This window comes from Cynoglossus semilaevis, chromosome 8 (assembly GCF_000523025.1).
Source record: "Cynoglossus semilaevis isolate Cse_v1.0 chromosome 8, Cse_v1.0, whole genome shotgun sequence".
Classification (NCBI taxonomy): Eukaryota; Metazoa; Chordata; class Actinopteri; order Pleuronectiformes; family Cynoglossidae; genus Cynoglossus; species Cynoglossus semilaevis.
This window is the reverse complement of record NC_024314.1, coordinates 21,976,108-21,994,546: the sequence shown is the minus strand read 5'-3', so window position 1 is coordinate 21,994,546 and position 18,439 is coordinate 21,976,108. Positions and strand designations below refer to the sequence as shown.

General features: G+C 43.6%; 2 protein-coding genes across 2 annotated transcripts in view; one reads left to right on the top strand and one right to left on the bottom strand.

Annotated features, from left to right (window-relative positions):
- The window catches only part of snd1 (staphylococcal nuclease and tudor domain containing 1), a 187,762-nt gene that overhangs the window by 85,837 nt on the left and 83,486 nt on the right, over positions 1 to 18,439 (bottom strand). The gene's annotated exons all lie outside the window — the stretch shown is intronic.
- On the top strand, positions 10,939 to 16,583 carry lrrc4.1 (leucine rich repeat containing 4.1). Its single transcript, XM_008315685.3, has one exon. It carries the CDS (start codon positions 11,803 to 11,805, stop codon positions 14,617 to 14,619), a length of 2,817 nt encoding a protein of 938 aa, XP_008313907.1. The 5' UTR covers positions 10,939 to 11,802; the 3' UTR covers positions 14,620 to 16,583.

Here is an 18,439-nt window from a genome sequence, read left to right as displayed (position 1 = left end):
AGTCCCGAAAGTGGCAATTAAGCCCATAAACTCTTGGGGAATATGTTTATTGATGCTGTAAATCATGCCTGGAGTACAGTGATTTTCTTATAGATTTACATACAGACTCATTTCTGCGACCAGTGGAGTCAGTCACGAGAACAAGCACTTGGTTTCCAAGCGCTTGAAGGTAGCTCAGATTTTTATTGTTTATTCATTTAATCACTGTTTCTGAAGTGGATATAACTCATTGACTACTATTTTAATTGCCAGTTAATTAATTTTAAATTAACAAGTGGGTGTTTGTCAATATCAACTCCCAAAGCAGGTTTCTTCATCAGTTTTATATTGTTCGACAGCTTACATAAAAAAATGGAAATGGGGGGAGGGGGTTCAGATTAAACTTGTAATTTTCTGCAGCATGTCAAAAAAAAATGAGTGGCAGGAAAATGAAAGTGAAATCAATGTCTGCCTGGGGAAATTACCACTGTTCATCCATGTGTCAAGCCTCTGTGTGAGTTTGTGTGTGTGTGTGTTTGTGTGTGTGTAGGTGGGTGGGTGGGTGTCGATTGGTTATTATGGCAGAAAAAAAAAAAAAAAAAAAAAAAAAACTGGGCCACAGATCAGTAAACACAACTAGGGTGTGAGTGATCTAGACCGATGTCAGCACAGAGACATTAGAACAAGGGAACGCACGGGATTTCTGATAGGGCGCTAAATATTACATGTGTAGATAATGGCAGCACAAGAAAAAAAAAAGCAAAGATATAATATACATATAACACATAAATGCACTTAGTGACGGAACAATGCTGGCTTTTAATGTGTCAATTACAACAATCCTTAAAGAGCCCTTCCAATGAGGAACAACTCCAGGCTTCATTTAACCTTCTCCCGACGGTACGATGGAAAATTTAAACATTTGATCTTACTGTAAAAGCAATGATTAGGCCTCTAAGTTTCAACATGCGGCGGCGCGTGCGCGCAGTCCTTCTGCCCCTGCCATTCCAGGTTAGAGGCAGAGAAGTCTAACAGCGGGGACGCCGTCTCCAGAACAAACTTCAACCGCCTGAAAGAATTATTCTCACACACGAACACAAAGAAGTGCCATTTATTTAGAAGAGCTTTAAAACCCAGCCGAGCAGAGGACCTGAAAGGTAAATGTGCTTTTATCATAAAATTGCTTTTGCCTGTAGAAAACACAACTCTCTGGGAACAGTGTATTAAAACTGCAATCGATCATCTATTTTTTTTTTTTTTTTTAAATCAATTGCTTCTGCAAAACTAAGCAAAAGCTCAAGCTTCCAAACAAACCATGCCTATTTCATTCCAATATGGGAAGTCATCAACATTATTTGTTAGTTTACTGCACATCAATCTACACGCACAAAGCTCACCTTGTGTCGGCTGGATGCTTACTCTCTTTCCAGTTACTAATTTCCTCGCCCAGGCCTATTCAGGTCAGACCAACCATGCTACTTTTAATCCCCCAAAGCTATGTGAAAGTGCCAACATGAAAAAGGGGATTAAAGGCAAAGTGAGGCTGTATGTGCATGTGTGTCTCAGATATGGCAGCATTAGCAAGATTTCATACAGCGGCTGCAAATAGAATACAGACACTTTTGAAGGATGGGGCTAATGGCATTTGAAATCTGTGTTGTTGAATTGCATTTGCCAAAATCAATTTGTGTCTACCACACATCGGCGCTGTTCAAAAAACAAAGTTCAGAGTATTTTTTTTGATGGCCTTTGGATGTTGTTCATCACTGCACGGATTTCCTTCTAGTCCAGACATGGGTAAAATAAGGCCCGTGGGCCACATACGGAACGCTGGACTTTTTAATCTGGCCCGCCAAACACTGGTTCACACTTTGTGAACAATAAAGATTCACCGAGTAAAGTTAAAGAAAGATGGTCTTATGTATGTATTTTCACTGATAGTGAAAAGACATAGCTAGAATACATTTTCTGCAGTTTGTGTAGAATCGTAGTGCGTTATTTAAGATAACACTGTGTCAGTTAAACGGTTAAACATTAGGTCATTACTCTGAATCCATCCAGGTTAAAATGAGACGAGACGTTAGCATGATCAGCCCTACGGCATGTCTTCAGGATGCCTTAGACTTAATTTACTCAAACAAATGACCACTAAAGCAAAGAGACACAGAACTCCAGCAGGAAAACACACAACTCTCACCAACCTGCCTAGCTCCTTATGGTGGTAAACTAAGTCATTGTTTGACAAAGATCACATGTTTACCCTGCAAATGCAGCCCTCCAGAGCAAAACTTCCACCTTGGTGGTGTGAGTGAGCAGGCATAGAGGGATCAGCAGAATGCAAGCAACGTGCAGGTGGGAAAGTGCTGCATTTCGGCTTTTGATAATACACAAGTCACATACTGTAGAGTAGAGATGCACAGTGTGTGCTGTTTTCTTTTGCCACGGTGAGCTTTTTTTACTTGCTTGCTAGCAAAAATCACAGTGTGTGCTGTTTTCTTTTGCCACAGTGAGCTTTTTTTACTTGCTTGCTAGGAGCAAAAAATATTAGATTCTGGTCTGGGATATGGTCAAATTAACAGCCAGTCTGTCCCAGCAAGTTTGTCATAGATGCATTAATTATGTCACCTGCAAGGTGTCTTCAGAGAAGACCAATAAAGAAAATCAAGATAAAATGCAATTAGATAAGGGTGATCAGTTTATGCAAACTGAGTTTTAAGCCTGAATTTAATTTTTTCCTAACAGCTCTATTACATACATACTACAGGAGACATTACATGCGACTCTTCCTATTTATCCACATCTATATGGTGCAGAGTAACATTGCCTCACGCTCGTTACCAACAAAATGATTTCTAAATCTCATGTGCACTCAGCCACACTAACACACGTTGCCATGCTGGTATTTTGGAGAACGCAATCGACATGCTACCATCAGTTCTTTGTAGGGGTTGCGAGCGGACAGTGTGGGAGGACTGGCTCTTATAGAATAGACTGCTGTGTTATTGACTTCAATTTAGAAAGTGCTGCCTGCTGCTTTTTCCCCCTCCGTTCGTAGCCGGGACCCTGCTGGCCCCCAGCTGCAGCCTACCTCCGGGGGATATCCCTGATTGGCCTGCTACTGAAAACACATTTAAGCAAGGTCACAACGCCTGGTGTTATGGGTCCACCAGGGTGTGTGGGGAGAGGAAAATGTAGGAGCATATACTTTTTTTACTTGAACCCACAACAGGCTATCTGCGCTGTGAGTCACACTGCTCTCCTAATTCCTGGTTGTTTGAAAATAATGTCAGCGTGCACCGGTGTGTCCGTCACTCAACCTTCACTCCCCTTCATCCTATATCGTCTTCTACGTGCTTGGGTAGGCAGCTGCTGGAGTGTTCTATTGTTGGAAGCTGCAGGTACTGTACACCAGCACAGAACATTTGACGCTGTGTTGGCTACGCACATAGATTAGACACAGTTTGCTAGGCTTTTAAAATCCTCCAGTGCAAAGGGGACGGAGGGGGGGAAGAGAGCGAGAGGAAGAATATTACAGAGGGAAATTAGTGGTGGCACTGGTGACAGAAAACACACACGTACACAAACACACACACACACTGCAGTGCCCCTGCTGGGTTTTCTTTAAGCAGTGGTGCCAGGTCCTCCCAGCCCCATCCCCCCATCCCCCTAAATCTGCCGTATCTGTTCATCTATTTTTGTCACCTGTCTTTAAAAAAAAGTAAAAAATGTATTCACTATTGTTAAGACAGACAAGGAATGTAGATTATGATTTGAAATTTTCTGTTGACGGTTTCATATTGGTAACAGCATGATGCTGCTGTTGAAGCATACTCATTATATAAACATGACATACAACGACATCATGACTGTCCATAACATTTTTATAACACAGTCCTGTCACAGCTGATTTTGTTTGCCACAGACCATACATTGAAAATGCACAGCTGATGGCGCCATTTTCCAAATGAAGCCGACTTCAGCAGATACAGCCGATGAGTTAAGCAGGTGCTAAAATGAAAACCTTTGATCTAGTTAAAAAAAAAAAAAAGAGCACCGCCCAGTGGGTGGAGACACTTCAGGTTGTTATTTAGGCAACAGTAACAATAACTGTAACATGTCGACTATTATTCTGCCCCAATTAAGTAGCGGGGGGGATCGCCGTCGCTTAATGTATATTGCCTAAACCCTGCAGTGTATACACAAATAAAACGTTATAGTACCCAGTAATAACTAGCTGATTGACTCCGCTGAATGAACCTGACTACTGTTGTCACTGTGATTGACAGTCAGATCTGCAACATAATCCGAATAACAAGCAGAGGTCTTAAAATGATTTGCCTCACGTCTTCTTTCCAGCTCTTGAAAAAAAAATTGACTGGAAAGCAGTCTGTTAGACGAGTTAGAGAGTGTTGAGTCTGTAGCCAGATACTGGACCCAAGGCAAACACACTGGCTGACGAAAAAAAAAATGTTTAGGAACACACACAAAAATGAATGGAGAAAAACGAGAAAATTATTGGCAAGTCTGTCTGGAGGGCAGTGTCGCCATAATCCGGGTATTATGCCATCTCCCCTCCCTTCTTTCACCGAGTCTGTGCAAGCAGACCTCTTTGGGGGCTAATCCCCCTCCCTGCATGAGAAAATTATGCAGAATCAGGGAGTTTAGGTTTTGTAGAAAATGAAAACTGTACAGAAAGTACATTTTGCCGCTTAAGAACTGGGGGCATGTGAAGGTCATGGGTAGAAGATGGAGAAGAAAGGACGAAAGATGGTAACTAAGGAAATAAATGTTTGAGATATTTACAAAGGGGATCAAACTGAATCATCAGTCTGGTCAATGTATGAGTAGAAAGAAGAGATTTATATTAACATTTATAGAGACTTGGGAAACTGAAGACCGAAAAGTTATAGAATAACAACAACAAAGTCATTATCATTACAAGACAAGGTGAGGGGGAACATTTTTAGATCGTAGAATCCCCTTTGCAACAATTCTTTGGGACCATAAAGACAAACCCAGACAACTACATAATGCAGAATCCCATCATGGGAGTAGTGTCACATAAAAACTTGCAGAGTACCAGCCAGTGGTTAGGAATCTTGTTTGACCAAGACAAGGGCATATAAGGCAGAGAGGAAAGGGTGGGTCTGAATTTAGACGGCATCTCTGCTCTGAAGGAGCTAAAAGTCCAAAAGATTTAGCTGCTCCCCCTTCTCTCTCTCTCTCGTGAATTACTATGTTTTTACCTTCACATTGCTCAGAGAAAGAGACATCTATTTCCTACGGCCTGGCAGTTGGCAAGGCAACATCGTGATGAACGCACATACAGGGATGCTTCATGCATCCTAATGAGACCAACTGACCAGTGGTGTTGCCAGGCCAAGGAATGGCATGCATTAGCATATGTTAAAAAATTTAGGAGACAAGACCAATATTGTTTCATACCTTTAATGGTCTTTCACTGAAGTTATTTTTGGCGAGATGTTTTTTGTTTTCTTAACTTTCCGGCTGAATTCCAGAAATTCCCATGAATTCCTATAGAGGCAAGTTCTATTTTTAACTGCCTACCAAAGTATCCCCAACCTATAACATATATCTCATGCTGATTGAGTTAACTGTGTTAACCTAGCATTATCCTTCTTCTGCTTCCATCTAACACAGCTCTAGGGCTAATCCCCGTCCTGTCAGTCAGTAAGAACACATCTCAAACGTAATGAAGCCCATTAGTCTGGAGACATTTCTGGCGACACTCAAATACAGGGTAACCTGCGCAGCAGTGAAAATAGATATATTCAACGGTGACAACCAGATGTGTCTGTCCTTCAGCGCATCCCTTAAAAAACACTGTCGACCGGAGACATCAACCCAAAATATTAGCTGGAGAGCAGAAGAAGTCGCAATTTAGAGAAACAGGAAGTGATAGACAGCATTACCTGCACAGCAATATTCTAGATTTCAATAACTAGGCACATAAAACTACACCTGCATTCATATCAGTATTCTAGGGGTGCATCTTTCAAAAAAAAAAAACTAGGGGCAGTGCTGTTTATATTTGCGGTTTTATCATCTCCTAGTCAGAATTGTGAGCTAGCTCTACATGTTATTTTTGATGCACCACAGTTCAGCAAGGACCAGGATTTGGACAACAATCCTCCATACAAGAGTAATGCAGAATCTTTATGCTGATGTCACATACCAGAAGATGGATTTTCAGGGAATTTGTGATACTTTCACAACTGTGGAAATGCAGACAACAACAGTAAAGTTCATAGTAAAGTGCCCTCGAACTTTGGAGAGAAAACGTGTCCTTATTTTTTACTGTGCTCAGCAGAGGTCACACAAGATGAGTGAAATATTAAATTACTGAGTCAAAACAACTGGTCTAACCTGTACTGCCAGATCTACTATAATATATACTTGGTTTGGTATCATAATCTGTGGTGATTAAAAAGTGATACACAGAGAAAAAAATAAAGAAAAGTCTTTCTCACTGAACAGTTTAAGCCTCCACAGGGACAATGCTTGCCATGTGTGTTGGTGAGTGTCACACATAATCTCACACTGAATTGACCCTGAGATTGAATTGAAAATGACATGAAGTGTGTAGATGCAGGTTCTCTGCATCCAAGATTAGCATCAAAGAGTTTGAAACATCCCCATCTGCACGTGTTCAAGGTTTCTGTGTCATCGGTCACAGCAGCCATGATGGTCAGTGGTGTTTACCATTGAGACATTACTGGATAGGACATAATAAGATGTATGCGCACTCGTAGCACACCTGAATGCATAAAACTCATAATGGCTCTCGAAGCACAAGACAAGTCCAAAAATAGTGTGCCTCGTGTCTCCTTGAGAAAATATTGCTCTGCTCTCTTGTACACAACCAGTAAAGCATCCATGGATTGCCCGAGGGTCCGTTCTGTAAATCCTTGATCCTGGCAATGGCAGAGGCAATGACATTATCATCAGATCTATGATTTGACTGTACGTTCCGCTAATCCAATTGTAATTGCTACTACACAGTACTAGAGGCCATTCATCCAAACCAAACCCCGGGTACAAACACACAAACGCAAACAGACACAGGCTGCTGACCTACATGTGACTGGCTGCAGCCCAGATTTGCAAGCACTCACCCCAGGGGATGACTCTGACTCTGCTTGCACGTACCCCTTGAACATGCTGGCTGTCTAGCGGACAGGCGGTACTAAAGTAGGTCGTGTGGTACCCCCTAACCACACCCCGGTTACTGGCCCAGTGCAGGGAGGTGGCATCCATAGAGCCCTCGGTGAATTAGTGAGGGCAAGGATTGCTTAAACAGCGGGAAAGGGCCTGGAATGATAGCGTGAAGGTCCCACATAGCTGACAGCTCATCAGTCCATCATAATTGCAAGACCTAGTGGGAAGGCCTGACACTACTTTATTCATTATAATGTACTTATGACCCTGGTGGTGGTGGCTTCTACCAGCCAGTAGATATGCTGGCACAATCAAAAACAAACTGAAAATGCACGATGAGCTAAAGGTTCTTTTGCAGAGTCATATTTAAACAGCAGTTTTGGTAGTAAAAAAGCTCTGGATAATCAGGATTTCAGACTGGTCATGTTTGTGGCAGCGTGAGTACAGAGCCAGTATACACGCATCAGAAAATATCAGCTTCTTGCTGTTCTTAAAGCTTGGTTCAGAGGGTTCTCAGTGGAGACCCATAAATTCTGGAACCCGAACCCTGTACTGGAGCACTTTACAATTTAGTCTGAAAAGTTTGGCCAGGTTTTTACAGAGTTTGTCAGGCCATGACAAGGTTTCATCCAAAGTGAGAGAACAGCATCTACACATGAGACCAAAAAGGTCTCAGAATGTGTGTGACCAGAAAGACACACCTGGCCAAGAGGTGGAGGCCTTGCTGTGGCGATCACATCATGGGTCGATGGATTAATTCTTACTTTAGGTTTTGGTGGCAAGTGTGCTGTGCCAGGTGAAGAAAACACAAGGCTGAAGTCATTCCGGATCACTCGCTCAACAGAAACACACACACAGACAAGCACACACACAAACTACTCTGTGACACCTTACGAGGGAGCACACGGCGGGGCTGCTAGGCACACTGTATTAAACTCAAGTCATCAATAGGCACAGAGAGAACCTGAAGTTTTCATTTGAAAGTTTGCTCAACTGACAGAAAGATCAATGAAATGTTTGCATAGTTGTGACAGCAGCACACTGTCGAAACAAAAAAGGCCCAGCATTTGTATCATAGACCCGCCAGTGGTTTAGCAAATTTTTATTTGCTCCGAGAAAATGACTATTATTGGGAGGCATCGGCACGACACGCATTCAAGCCGATCGACATGGTTACAGCACCAGGGAATCCCGTATGGAGAGAGAGGAAAACTGTCTTTCTGACTTGACTGTGGAATCCCAACGTACTCCTGTGGCTGCCACCACGGTGTTACATGGGCCTCATTGAACTCCATTCATTTTTCAACTGTAGAGAAGTCAAGGAGAAAAGTCTTGCAGTGTGTGCAAGTGTGTATGTCTATGCGTCCATGTGTGTGTTATATAGGAGTTGGCTCCATGCTCCTGTGCCGCAGGGAATAACATACTGTGCTACAGGCAGTGTGACCTTTTCTGGCTTGCATGTTTACTACCCTCGCTCACTTTTCCTTTCTTAGGTTCTCTCTCTCGTTCTCTCTCACACTCACACACACTTTCACTAAAGCTAAAACTCACGCATGCACACACACACACCTATTGAGTCTGTCACAGCCTGCTCTACCAGCCATCAATTACCCACACTTCTCCCTCGTTTAATGGACATGAGGCTTGTACAAATTATTGGGAGTAGAGCAGAACGACGGGACAGTAGTGTGCGTTTCTTTAGCATTTCCTCCTGTGACAGGAAGGTAAAGCATGTCTTGTTTCCTCCTGCATGCGTTCCACAGAATGACCTTTACGCCTGGATGCTTGTAAAGTGACAGTTTTTGCCCAAACTCAGGGTTAAAGTCTGCCTTTTAATGAGCTCTGAGTAGCTGCCCGAGCTCAGATGACGAAGGAGCAGCAGGAAAAAAAGAGTGTGGAGAATTCCTATTTAATTCCCTTTCTCTCATGGTCGGGTAATTTGCAAACACGCAATATCTGTTTTTGGTTTAATCCACGAGGCGGTAAGTCACATATGCAGTCCTTACAGCCCGGAAATAAATCTGAAGGAGCCATATACACAATTATTCCATCAGACAGTGAATGCAAATGTAAGCTCGTAGGAGATTTAGAAAAGCTATAGATGAAGCAGAGTGACAAAATGACAGATGAAGACCGAGTGGAAAAAAGAGAAGACAGTGAGTGTGAGAGTAAAGTAGAAGTGGGGAGGGTTAATGCACAAAAACACACTGCATCAAACCAAACCACTGCTCCAAGCAGGATGCGTCAGCAGTCCATTCATGTTTCTCTATGTTCCACTAAAAACATGAGATGAAAGAAAAAAACAAAAAAAGAGTTAAAATGGGGTTGAAAAAAAAAAAGAAGTGCACAGAGGAGGAGAGGAAGTGAAAGGAACTGTGTTCCATCTGCCCGCTTTTGCCACCAAAGCAATGAAGGGGGAAGCATTGCCAGACTCTTTTGGAATGCCTGGATTATTGCTGGTGAGGAGGGGGTTAAAATCTGGTTGCTGTGGGGATGCCACTCTTCTCCATCCTCGTCTTTTGCTTGGACAGCTCGTCTATTCCCCTAAGCCACACAAAGCCTCAGAAAGCCACAGAACAAGAGACGGAGTATTAAAAACAGAGTGTAGGACAGCAAGAGCAAACCGGCTTTTCAAGAGGTAGATCTCTGAAAAGGTCTGAGTGCTTTGAGCTAACCCAACTACCTCAGGACACTGCAGAGAGCAGGAGGAAGGCTTGAAGAGAGAGTGGAAGAGAGAGAGGAAAGGAGAGAGAGAGAGAGAGAGAGAGCAAGAGAGATAGAGAGCATGAGAGTGAGAGAGGGAGGGTGGGAGGGAGGTGAGAGAGAGGGAGAGAGTGAGAGAGACACAACCCCGGCGCGCACTCTCTCTTTTGCTGCTACAACTGATCCTTTCCACATCGACGCTACTGTTAACGTCACGCCTGTGAGCCGCACATTCACCCATCGCTCGTTTTCCCCGTCTTGCTCCTCTTCTGCATTGGCGAGAGGGTGCTGATCATCAGGAGAAGAGGAGGGGGCAGAAAAGAACTAAGAAACAAGAAGAAAGAAAGAAAAAAAAAGACGAGAGAGGAAGGAAAAACTGCGCACCACCCCTCCTCCCTCTATCCAACCTCCATCAACCCTGCTACAACACCCCCACACCTCCCGGCACCCCGTTCCATCCCCCCAATCCACTCCCCTCTGAAGAAATTGACGGATTATTGGGAAGTGCACGGGAGGCAGGCTGCAGCTGCTGCTGCTGTGTGTGCTCGCTGCTGCTGCTGCTGCGTGCTTCGCGAGGATGGTGTGTGTGCATTTTCAATTGCTGCTGTTACCACCGCAGATGCCAAGACAAGAGCATGTGGCCAGTTAGGAGGAGGAAGAAGCTAATGAAGGCAATGTTTATCGCCTAGCCTTTTCAACCTACGGCAAGCACTCCTGCAGAGGACGAGGAGGGAAAAAAAAGGAAAAATTAAATGGACACGACGACACATTAAGACCGGCAGCAAGAGGGGAAAAAAAAGCCAGGAGAGAAAAGGGCTATCAGACTGACCAACCGACCAATTGATTGACCACTGAAAAGTGAACAGAGGAATATTGAGAGGAGGGGGCTGTTTCTTTTCTTCTTTTTTTCAAATAACTTGACTTTTCAACCTGCGCTCTAAATTACTGCAAAGAAGGCGAAGAACACTAAAAAAAAAAAGGTGGAATTTTCATTCAGAACTCTTCAGTTTTACTACCACCAACCTGCCTTTTTTGTCCTTTCTGCATTGACATTGGTGCAAAAAAAAAACTGTAACTGTTTATTTTGGTGGTCACTCGTTCAATGGAAATCTGGTTAAGGTGTTTGGCAGAGGGATCAACTGTCGGATTCCAAGGACATGCGAGATAAGAGGAGCTGACAACGAGAGCTGAGCAAGGGAGCGCTGCTGCTTTGGGAGCCTGAGTGGATTCCTATCTTTTTTTTCTTTTTTTCTCTCTTTTCCCTAGTCAGCGAGAAAAGGGTAAAAAAAAAAAGAACTCACTAGGGGCCTCTGAATCTCTCTTTTTGGATGTGTGGAATTACAAAAGGGCTCATCTTGGTTAAGCTCTTTGGCACTGATACCTGTTTTGAAAAAGAAAATATATAAAAAGGCTTTCTTTGCTGCTCTGGAATATATATATGTACACAGCTGAATGCCACAGCATTGTGATTGCAAAAAGGAGGGAAGCTATATATCTCAGTTCAAGGACCTGTTATAATTACTTGAGGTAGGTGTCTAGTGTTTCAACCCCTTATTGCATAAATTTGTAACAAATGACCCCTTCTGTCATGTACTATATTTTTTAAAATGCTTAATTTACCATGATTCCCTTCACATATAGACATTCGTAAAGACTCCTCCCATCTTTCCCTTTCCCCTTCTCCATGAGAACAGTTGATAGCAATTAAAGAATTGCTCGCTGAAGAACAGGTCAAGTCCAGTCAGACCTTAGCAAAACCCTAAAAACACACATTTCATTCTTGACCTTTTCTGTTTCTGACTCTTTAATCTGGTGCCCTACTTATATTAACACCGACACTGCTATCGGCCAATTGGCTACTTTTCCTGCTACCCCAAAACATTAGTCCACCAACCCCCATCCTCCCCCCCAGATGATGGTGAATTATGAACGTGCCACATCATGAGTCTCCTGGGGCGGGTAGCTGTGCATCGTGCCAGGAAAGCCACCCTGCTCTGTGTAGTCTTCCTGATGGCTCGAGCATGGAGCAGCGCCTCCCTGGCCTCAGCGGGGGTGGCGTCATCCCAAGGAGCCCAGGGGTGTCCACCCCAGTGTTCCTGTAGTAGTCAGCAGGGGAAGGTTGTGTGCACTCGACGTGGTCTCACTCGTGTGCCCCCTGGCATACCTGCCAACACGCGCCACCTCAATCTCATGGAGAACGCCATTGAGGCGGTGCAGGCTGACTCCTTTCGCCACCTGCACCACCTTGAGGTGCTTCAACTTGGGCGAAATGCAATTCGTCAGATTGAGGTGGGCGCATTCAATGGACTAACCAGCCTCAACACACTGGAGCTGTTTGACAACAGATTGACCGTGGTACCCAGTGGAGCCTTTGAGTACCTCTCTAAACTTAGAGAACTGTGGCTAAGGAACAACCCAATTGAGAGTATACCATCCTACGCCTTCAACCGAGTGCCCTCACTCATGAGACTGGACTTGGGCGAGCTAAGGAAACTGGAGTACATCTCAGAGGGAGCTTTTGAGGGCTTACATAACCTCAAGTACCTCAATCTGGGCATGTGCAACATAAGAGGTGATATGCCAAATCTGAGTCCTCTCAAGGGTCTAGAGGAAATGGAAATATCTGAAAATCACTTTCCGGTGATAAGGCCTGGCTCTTTCAAAGGCCTGCGCTCACTGAAAAAGCTATGGGTGATGAACTCACAAATCACTGTAATAGAAAGAAATGCATTTGACGACCTATCTTCGCTGGTGGAGCTCAATCTGGCCCATAACAACCTGTCTGCAGTGCCCCATGATCTATTCTACCCGCTCAGGTACCTGGTGGAGCTCCATCTCCACCATAATCCTTGGACCTGTGGCTGTGAGGCTGTATGGTTAGCACGCTGGCTAAGGGAGTACATCCCGACCAACTCGACTTGCTGTGGACGCTGTCACTCGCCTGCTAGCATGAGGGGTCGACAACTGGTTGAGGTGGATCGAGGAGAGGGTGCTGCAGTTCAGTGTTCCGCACCATTCATTGCTGATGCACCAAAAGACTTAAACATCTCAGCTGGGCGAGTAGCTGACTTTCGTTGCAGCACAGCATCAATGTCCTCAGTTCGATGGTTGTTGCCTAATGGGACTGTACTGACACATGCCTCAGATCACCCAAGAATATTAGTCTTGAATGATGGCACTCTGAACTTCTCCAACGTCCTAACATCAGACAAAGGCACTTATACCTGCATGGTTTCCAATGCAGCTGGGAACTCCAATGCCTCTGCCTACCTGAATGTGAGCGCAGCCGAGCTAAATACATCCAACCTGAGCTACTTTACAACAGTAACTGTGGAAGTCTTGGGACCTACCACTGAAATGCCTAAACCTAAAAGCACCACCACAGGCACAGCATCAGCAACTGGTGTTGGGCTAGCAGGGGGAGGGATAGGCCTAGGAACAACAACTACAACCGCCTCCCCTTCCGTGTTCCAGCCAGTGTTCATCTCGACACCAACTGTGTTGCTGCAAAACAATGACAGCTCACCAAGTGGAGATAAGACATCTTCGTTGCCAGGGCTCCAGGGTGCCACTGGTAAGCCGGGTAAACCTGGGCCCAGCCTGGATGAAGTGATGAAGACTACCAAGATCATAATTGGCTGTTTTGTGGCAGTGACCCTGTTGGCTGCCATCATGTTAATTGCCTTCTACAAATTGAGAAAGCGCCATCAGCAGAGGAGCACAGTGGCCGCTGCTCGTACTGTGGAGATTATTCAGGTGGATGAGGAAGATCTTCCACCACCAGCATCTGCAACTCAAGAGACAGCTCTCACATTGCCTGAAATCCGGGACCATAACAGCATACATAAATTGGACTTCATTAGCCACAAGACCGACTACAGCTATCACAAACCCAAGATTGAATACAAACCACAGCCGGATTTCACGCTTCACATGCCCAAGGCGGAGTATACGACTTATAAGCCGAATGTGGACTTCAGTAGCCACAAACCCATCCCAGATTACAGCGCTCACAAATCTACACCAGATTTCGGCCACCACAGAACAAAGCCAGACTACAGCCCTTTCAGACAAAATATTCACAAAACTAAAGGAGAATACAGCCCATTTAAAGCAGAATTTGGCACCAACCCAAAAAGCAAAACGGACTACAGCCCCTTCAAACCGGATTTTAGCACTCACCCCAGGCAGAAACCCGACTTCAGTCCATTTAAACGAGATTACAACACACAACCCAAGTCCAAACATGACTACAGCCCACTGAAATCAGACTTCGACACACAGCCAAAATCTAAGGCCGACTACAGCCCGTTCAAGCCGGACTATGGTACACATCCAAGACAAAAGCCAGATTACTCCCAATACAAACCTGACTACAGCACTCAACCTAAGTCCAAAACAGATCACAACGCCCAGAGGTCTAAAACTGACCTAACCTACAACCCCAAGGACCCTTACACTCCTCATAAGACTGCAACGGATTACATCGCCTACAAGTCAGACTTCAGTCCACACACTCAGAGAGAAAACCTTGACTACAGTCCACACAAAATGGATTACAGCCCTCACAAAGTGGACTACAGCACTATGAAGCCTAAATATAACACCTACAAACCAAGTGGCCATGGGGCTAAATGGACAGAGAACAATGTTGGGAACTCTTTGCCTCGAACCTTGCCCAGTGCGATTACAACAATGGCTGAGCCCTTTGTCATAAAAACTCACAACAAGGAGAAGGTGCAGGAGACTCAGATTTAAATGCCGCCCCCTCCCACCTTTTTGCCCCCCCAAAGTTCCAAATCCATTACCCAGACCCGTTGGTCCCACCCACCAAACTCATCCTCCATACTTTGTCCTTTCCCTGTAAAATCATGCAATAGAATGCACAACAAAAAAGGACAGGAATTACTTTTTTGTACAGAGTGAAAACCTAAAGACTGATTATTTCTTGTTGTACATGCTTATAAATAAATATATATATGGACAAATTGAAACTACCATGGGCTGGTGATAGAGAAACATATATTAAAAAGAAAATGAAACTATTTTCTAACTTGTAACTTCTATTTAAAAATGAGTTGTTAAGATGCTGTCTTGACTTTGACAAATGAGGGTAGTCTTGTTTCAAAAGGGGCATTCTGTGAGATTTTTACACCATGCTACAGAGAATGCAGTGTTGAGAAAATATTTATACTGAGAAGACTTTCTTAAACAAAAACCGAAAAAGGTCAATGTCGATCTTTACAGGTATATCTTGTAAAAGCACCAAGAATTTGTACTGTGCCAAATGTTATAAATGCAATAAAATGGATTTTTGGAAGAAAAAAAGAAGGAAGTTTTAAAGGGATATGTTTTTTTCTGCTTCTCTTCTAGCGTATACTGTAACGATCAGCCAAAAGCTTTAGACACTGCAGTAAGACGCTGCAGCTATACTTTAACCCTACATGTGCTGAATGAGTCAAGCAGAATGAATCACATTGCTGAAATGACTGGTGCTTTACTTTTAAATCTATTAAAAATAATTTTATGATTTAAACTTAAACCTAGTGGTAAACTGAAGGCTGGTTTTCTCACAGTGTTTCTCATCAAAAGCTCTTCTATTCATTTAGATCTTTACAAGATGCAAGGGTTTTTTAAAAAAAAACAAGTATAGCAGTGCTCTCATAACATCTATTCTTAATCACAATGTTCATTATATAAAGATCCTCAGTAATTGAAGCTGAGTGTGCTACCTCTAATATTCTCGCCATCACTAACTGATGTAATTAGTCATGTTTTTGACGAGTGTGAAGTAGATAAATTAAGGTGAAATACTGTTTAGGTGTTGAGACTGTCTTGCACTTTGCCAGAAAATATAGATCCTCATTTCACTTTTCATTGCATTGCCAGCTGTTGTGCCTTCATCCATCAGTATGGGGGCTTTTTATGGTGACAAATGCATTTGTGTCTTGCCATTAACTGTGCATTTTTCATCTTGACAATTTCACCCCTCTCAGTCATAATATCGCTCTCAGTTCGGTGCCTAACAAAGAAAGATAACGGGCACATTCACGCTGTCCTGTGGCTTGTGTTGCATACTTGAACCAGTTTGTGTATGGAAACCATAGTGTGTGTATGTAGGACAGGAGCCAGCCCGGTGTTGAAGCCACGGTACTGCATATTGTGTGACATTGTCGGAGACACATTTGGTTATTTAAAGGATATGGAGGAGAAAAGCTCAGAGTAATCAACCACTAAGAGCCACAAACTGCTTAGAGTGCAGAAGAAATGCATTTTGATTCTTTTTTTTGACATTGAGTAAAAACTCGTCATCAAATAGACCACAACAGCAGTAGTTTATGATCAAATCCACCATCACAGGTCTGTGCAGGGAGAGCTGTGGCCTAGTCGCGCACTCCACTGCACTGGTTGATAGAAATTTCATCATCTAAGGAAGACGCATGTAAGGGTGATGTTATTTGAACTTAAAGAACAGAGAAGCCAACGTGGCATCACAAAGGCAATCAAAAAAAAAACAGAGGCAGTTAGCGAGGAGCTTGTGATGTACTTAACCTGCAGTAGAAAGTGTCAGGATGAGAAGAGTGATGTGTACATTGTCTTAAGGCTGATGGGACGGTTGTGGGTGGCAGGAGTGATGGAGTCAGAAAAAGGCAAGTGGTAATGGACGGTTGAAAAAGTAAACGGAGCAATTACAGTCATCTCTTTCTACGTTTAATAGAGAAAGTTCTAATTACAGTCATCTCTTTCTACGTTTAATGTCCTTAGAGAAAGTTCTGAATTCGAGGCAATAAGACATTTAGTTTTTTTTCTCAGGAATATGCATGTGGTTATTGCACTTTGTGTTGTCAGCATTGAAGATTTAAGAGATTTGTGAACAAATCTGTCAGGGACGCTAAGGCTGTCATGATTGGTTGGTTGATATAATCAAATCAAGTAGACTTCTCTCCACTTGTTGGTGATGATGTTTCTTTCACTTCAGCAACAAAGTATAGCAAAATAAAAAGATACACAATTTGTCAGGAATCAGTAAAAGGATACTACAAAGACACAACAATTCATAACAACTACACTCCAGCGTGGCCAGATTATTGTTGTCAGCATTTGAGGAGTCATGCTTTTGTCTCCCACTCCAGTAGTTTACTCATGTTTGTATTGAAATTCCAGCAGTCCACAACAAGACGAGTTCTGCCAGGCGTGGGTGTGTGGGTTGCCTAGATTTGAGCAAGTGTGTGAAGTGTATTAATCCGACTGTGTCAAAAGCGTGCGATAACACAAAGGCAGGAAGACGACAGCAGTGTATCCCCCAAATGTCACTCATGTCTGGTATGATGGGGCCTGAGCTCCAACGCACTCTTCTACAGGAGAGCGTGTTTTGCATACGATCACATTATGTCGCCCTGTGCAATAAAAAGCTCCATCATACTAAGTCAATATGGCTACAAGGTCGTCAATCAGCGGATAACCAAAGCCACCAAACAGCCCGTCTCCATGGGAAACAGTCCTTCCCTCCTTTCTTTCGTCCTCCGCATCATGTTTTTTTTTTTTTTTAACTTTCTGTCTGAGTGCTTCATTAGCATTCATCAAGCCGTTTAAAAGAGGAAGCAAAACCAAGACGTATTAATTTAAACACCGCTCAGAAAGCTTACCTACGGAGGGTAAAATAATATGGGCGACATGTCTTTAAGAAAAACATTAACTGCTAAATGAAATTCAAGTTGCAGGAATATGCCATAGATTGCTACTAAAGCGGTATTACTCAGCAAGTGAGACAGTAAAAACTGGTCGGCGCAAAACACGCATGACGCGAGACTAAAAATACAGCCAGGAAGAACAGGAACAAACAAGGCTGAAGGAATGAGGGCAGAAGATAAATAGGGAGGAAAACGGAGTCAGAGATAGTAAAGGAAGCAAAAGAACTGTGAAATTGATAAAATTAAATTAAAGTAAAAGAGGTTGAAAAGGAAAAAAAAAAAGAGAGAGGCAAATAATGACTAAGAGCAAAGCGCGGTACCAGAGGAAGAGAAGGGAGCGAGCCTGAGAGAGGCAGAGACTAAAAGGTGCTGCGTAGAGCAGTAAGCAGTGCAAATCTGATGCAAGAGTGCCAGCTACAGATAGAACGGGGGATATACTTGTGTGGCCATTATGGCTTCTGCATGATTGGTGAGAAGCTCCGGACTGCACCACATAGGGTGTGGTGATGGGGGGGGGGGGCAGCGTGTGATGTTGCCCCGGCTGACTGTAGCAGCACCGAAACCAGTAATGGACTGGTCCGCTGGGGGTACTTGAGGAAGGCAAGACTATGTGAATGTGAAAGCTGAAAGGAAAAGCAGGATCAGGAGGTCATCACAAATGGAGCTGTAGGGACGATAACTGCCACACAGCAGTCACGTGATCCGGCACCACGGTCTGACCGAGAGAGTTTCACTGCATAAAGCATCTCCACTAGATGAGTCAGAAGTCGTCAGAAAAATAATTTCATCTCTAGGATATTGTGAAGCTTTTATGTTGAGATCCATACATAATGTAAAGCCCCTGTTTGTGAGTAATATTCTCTTGTCAAAGACAATACAGTAAAATA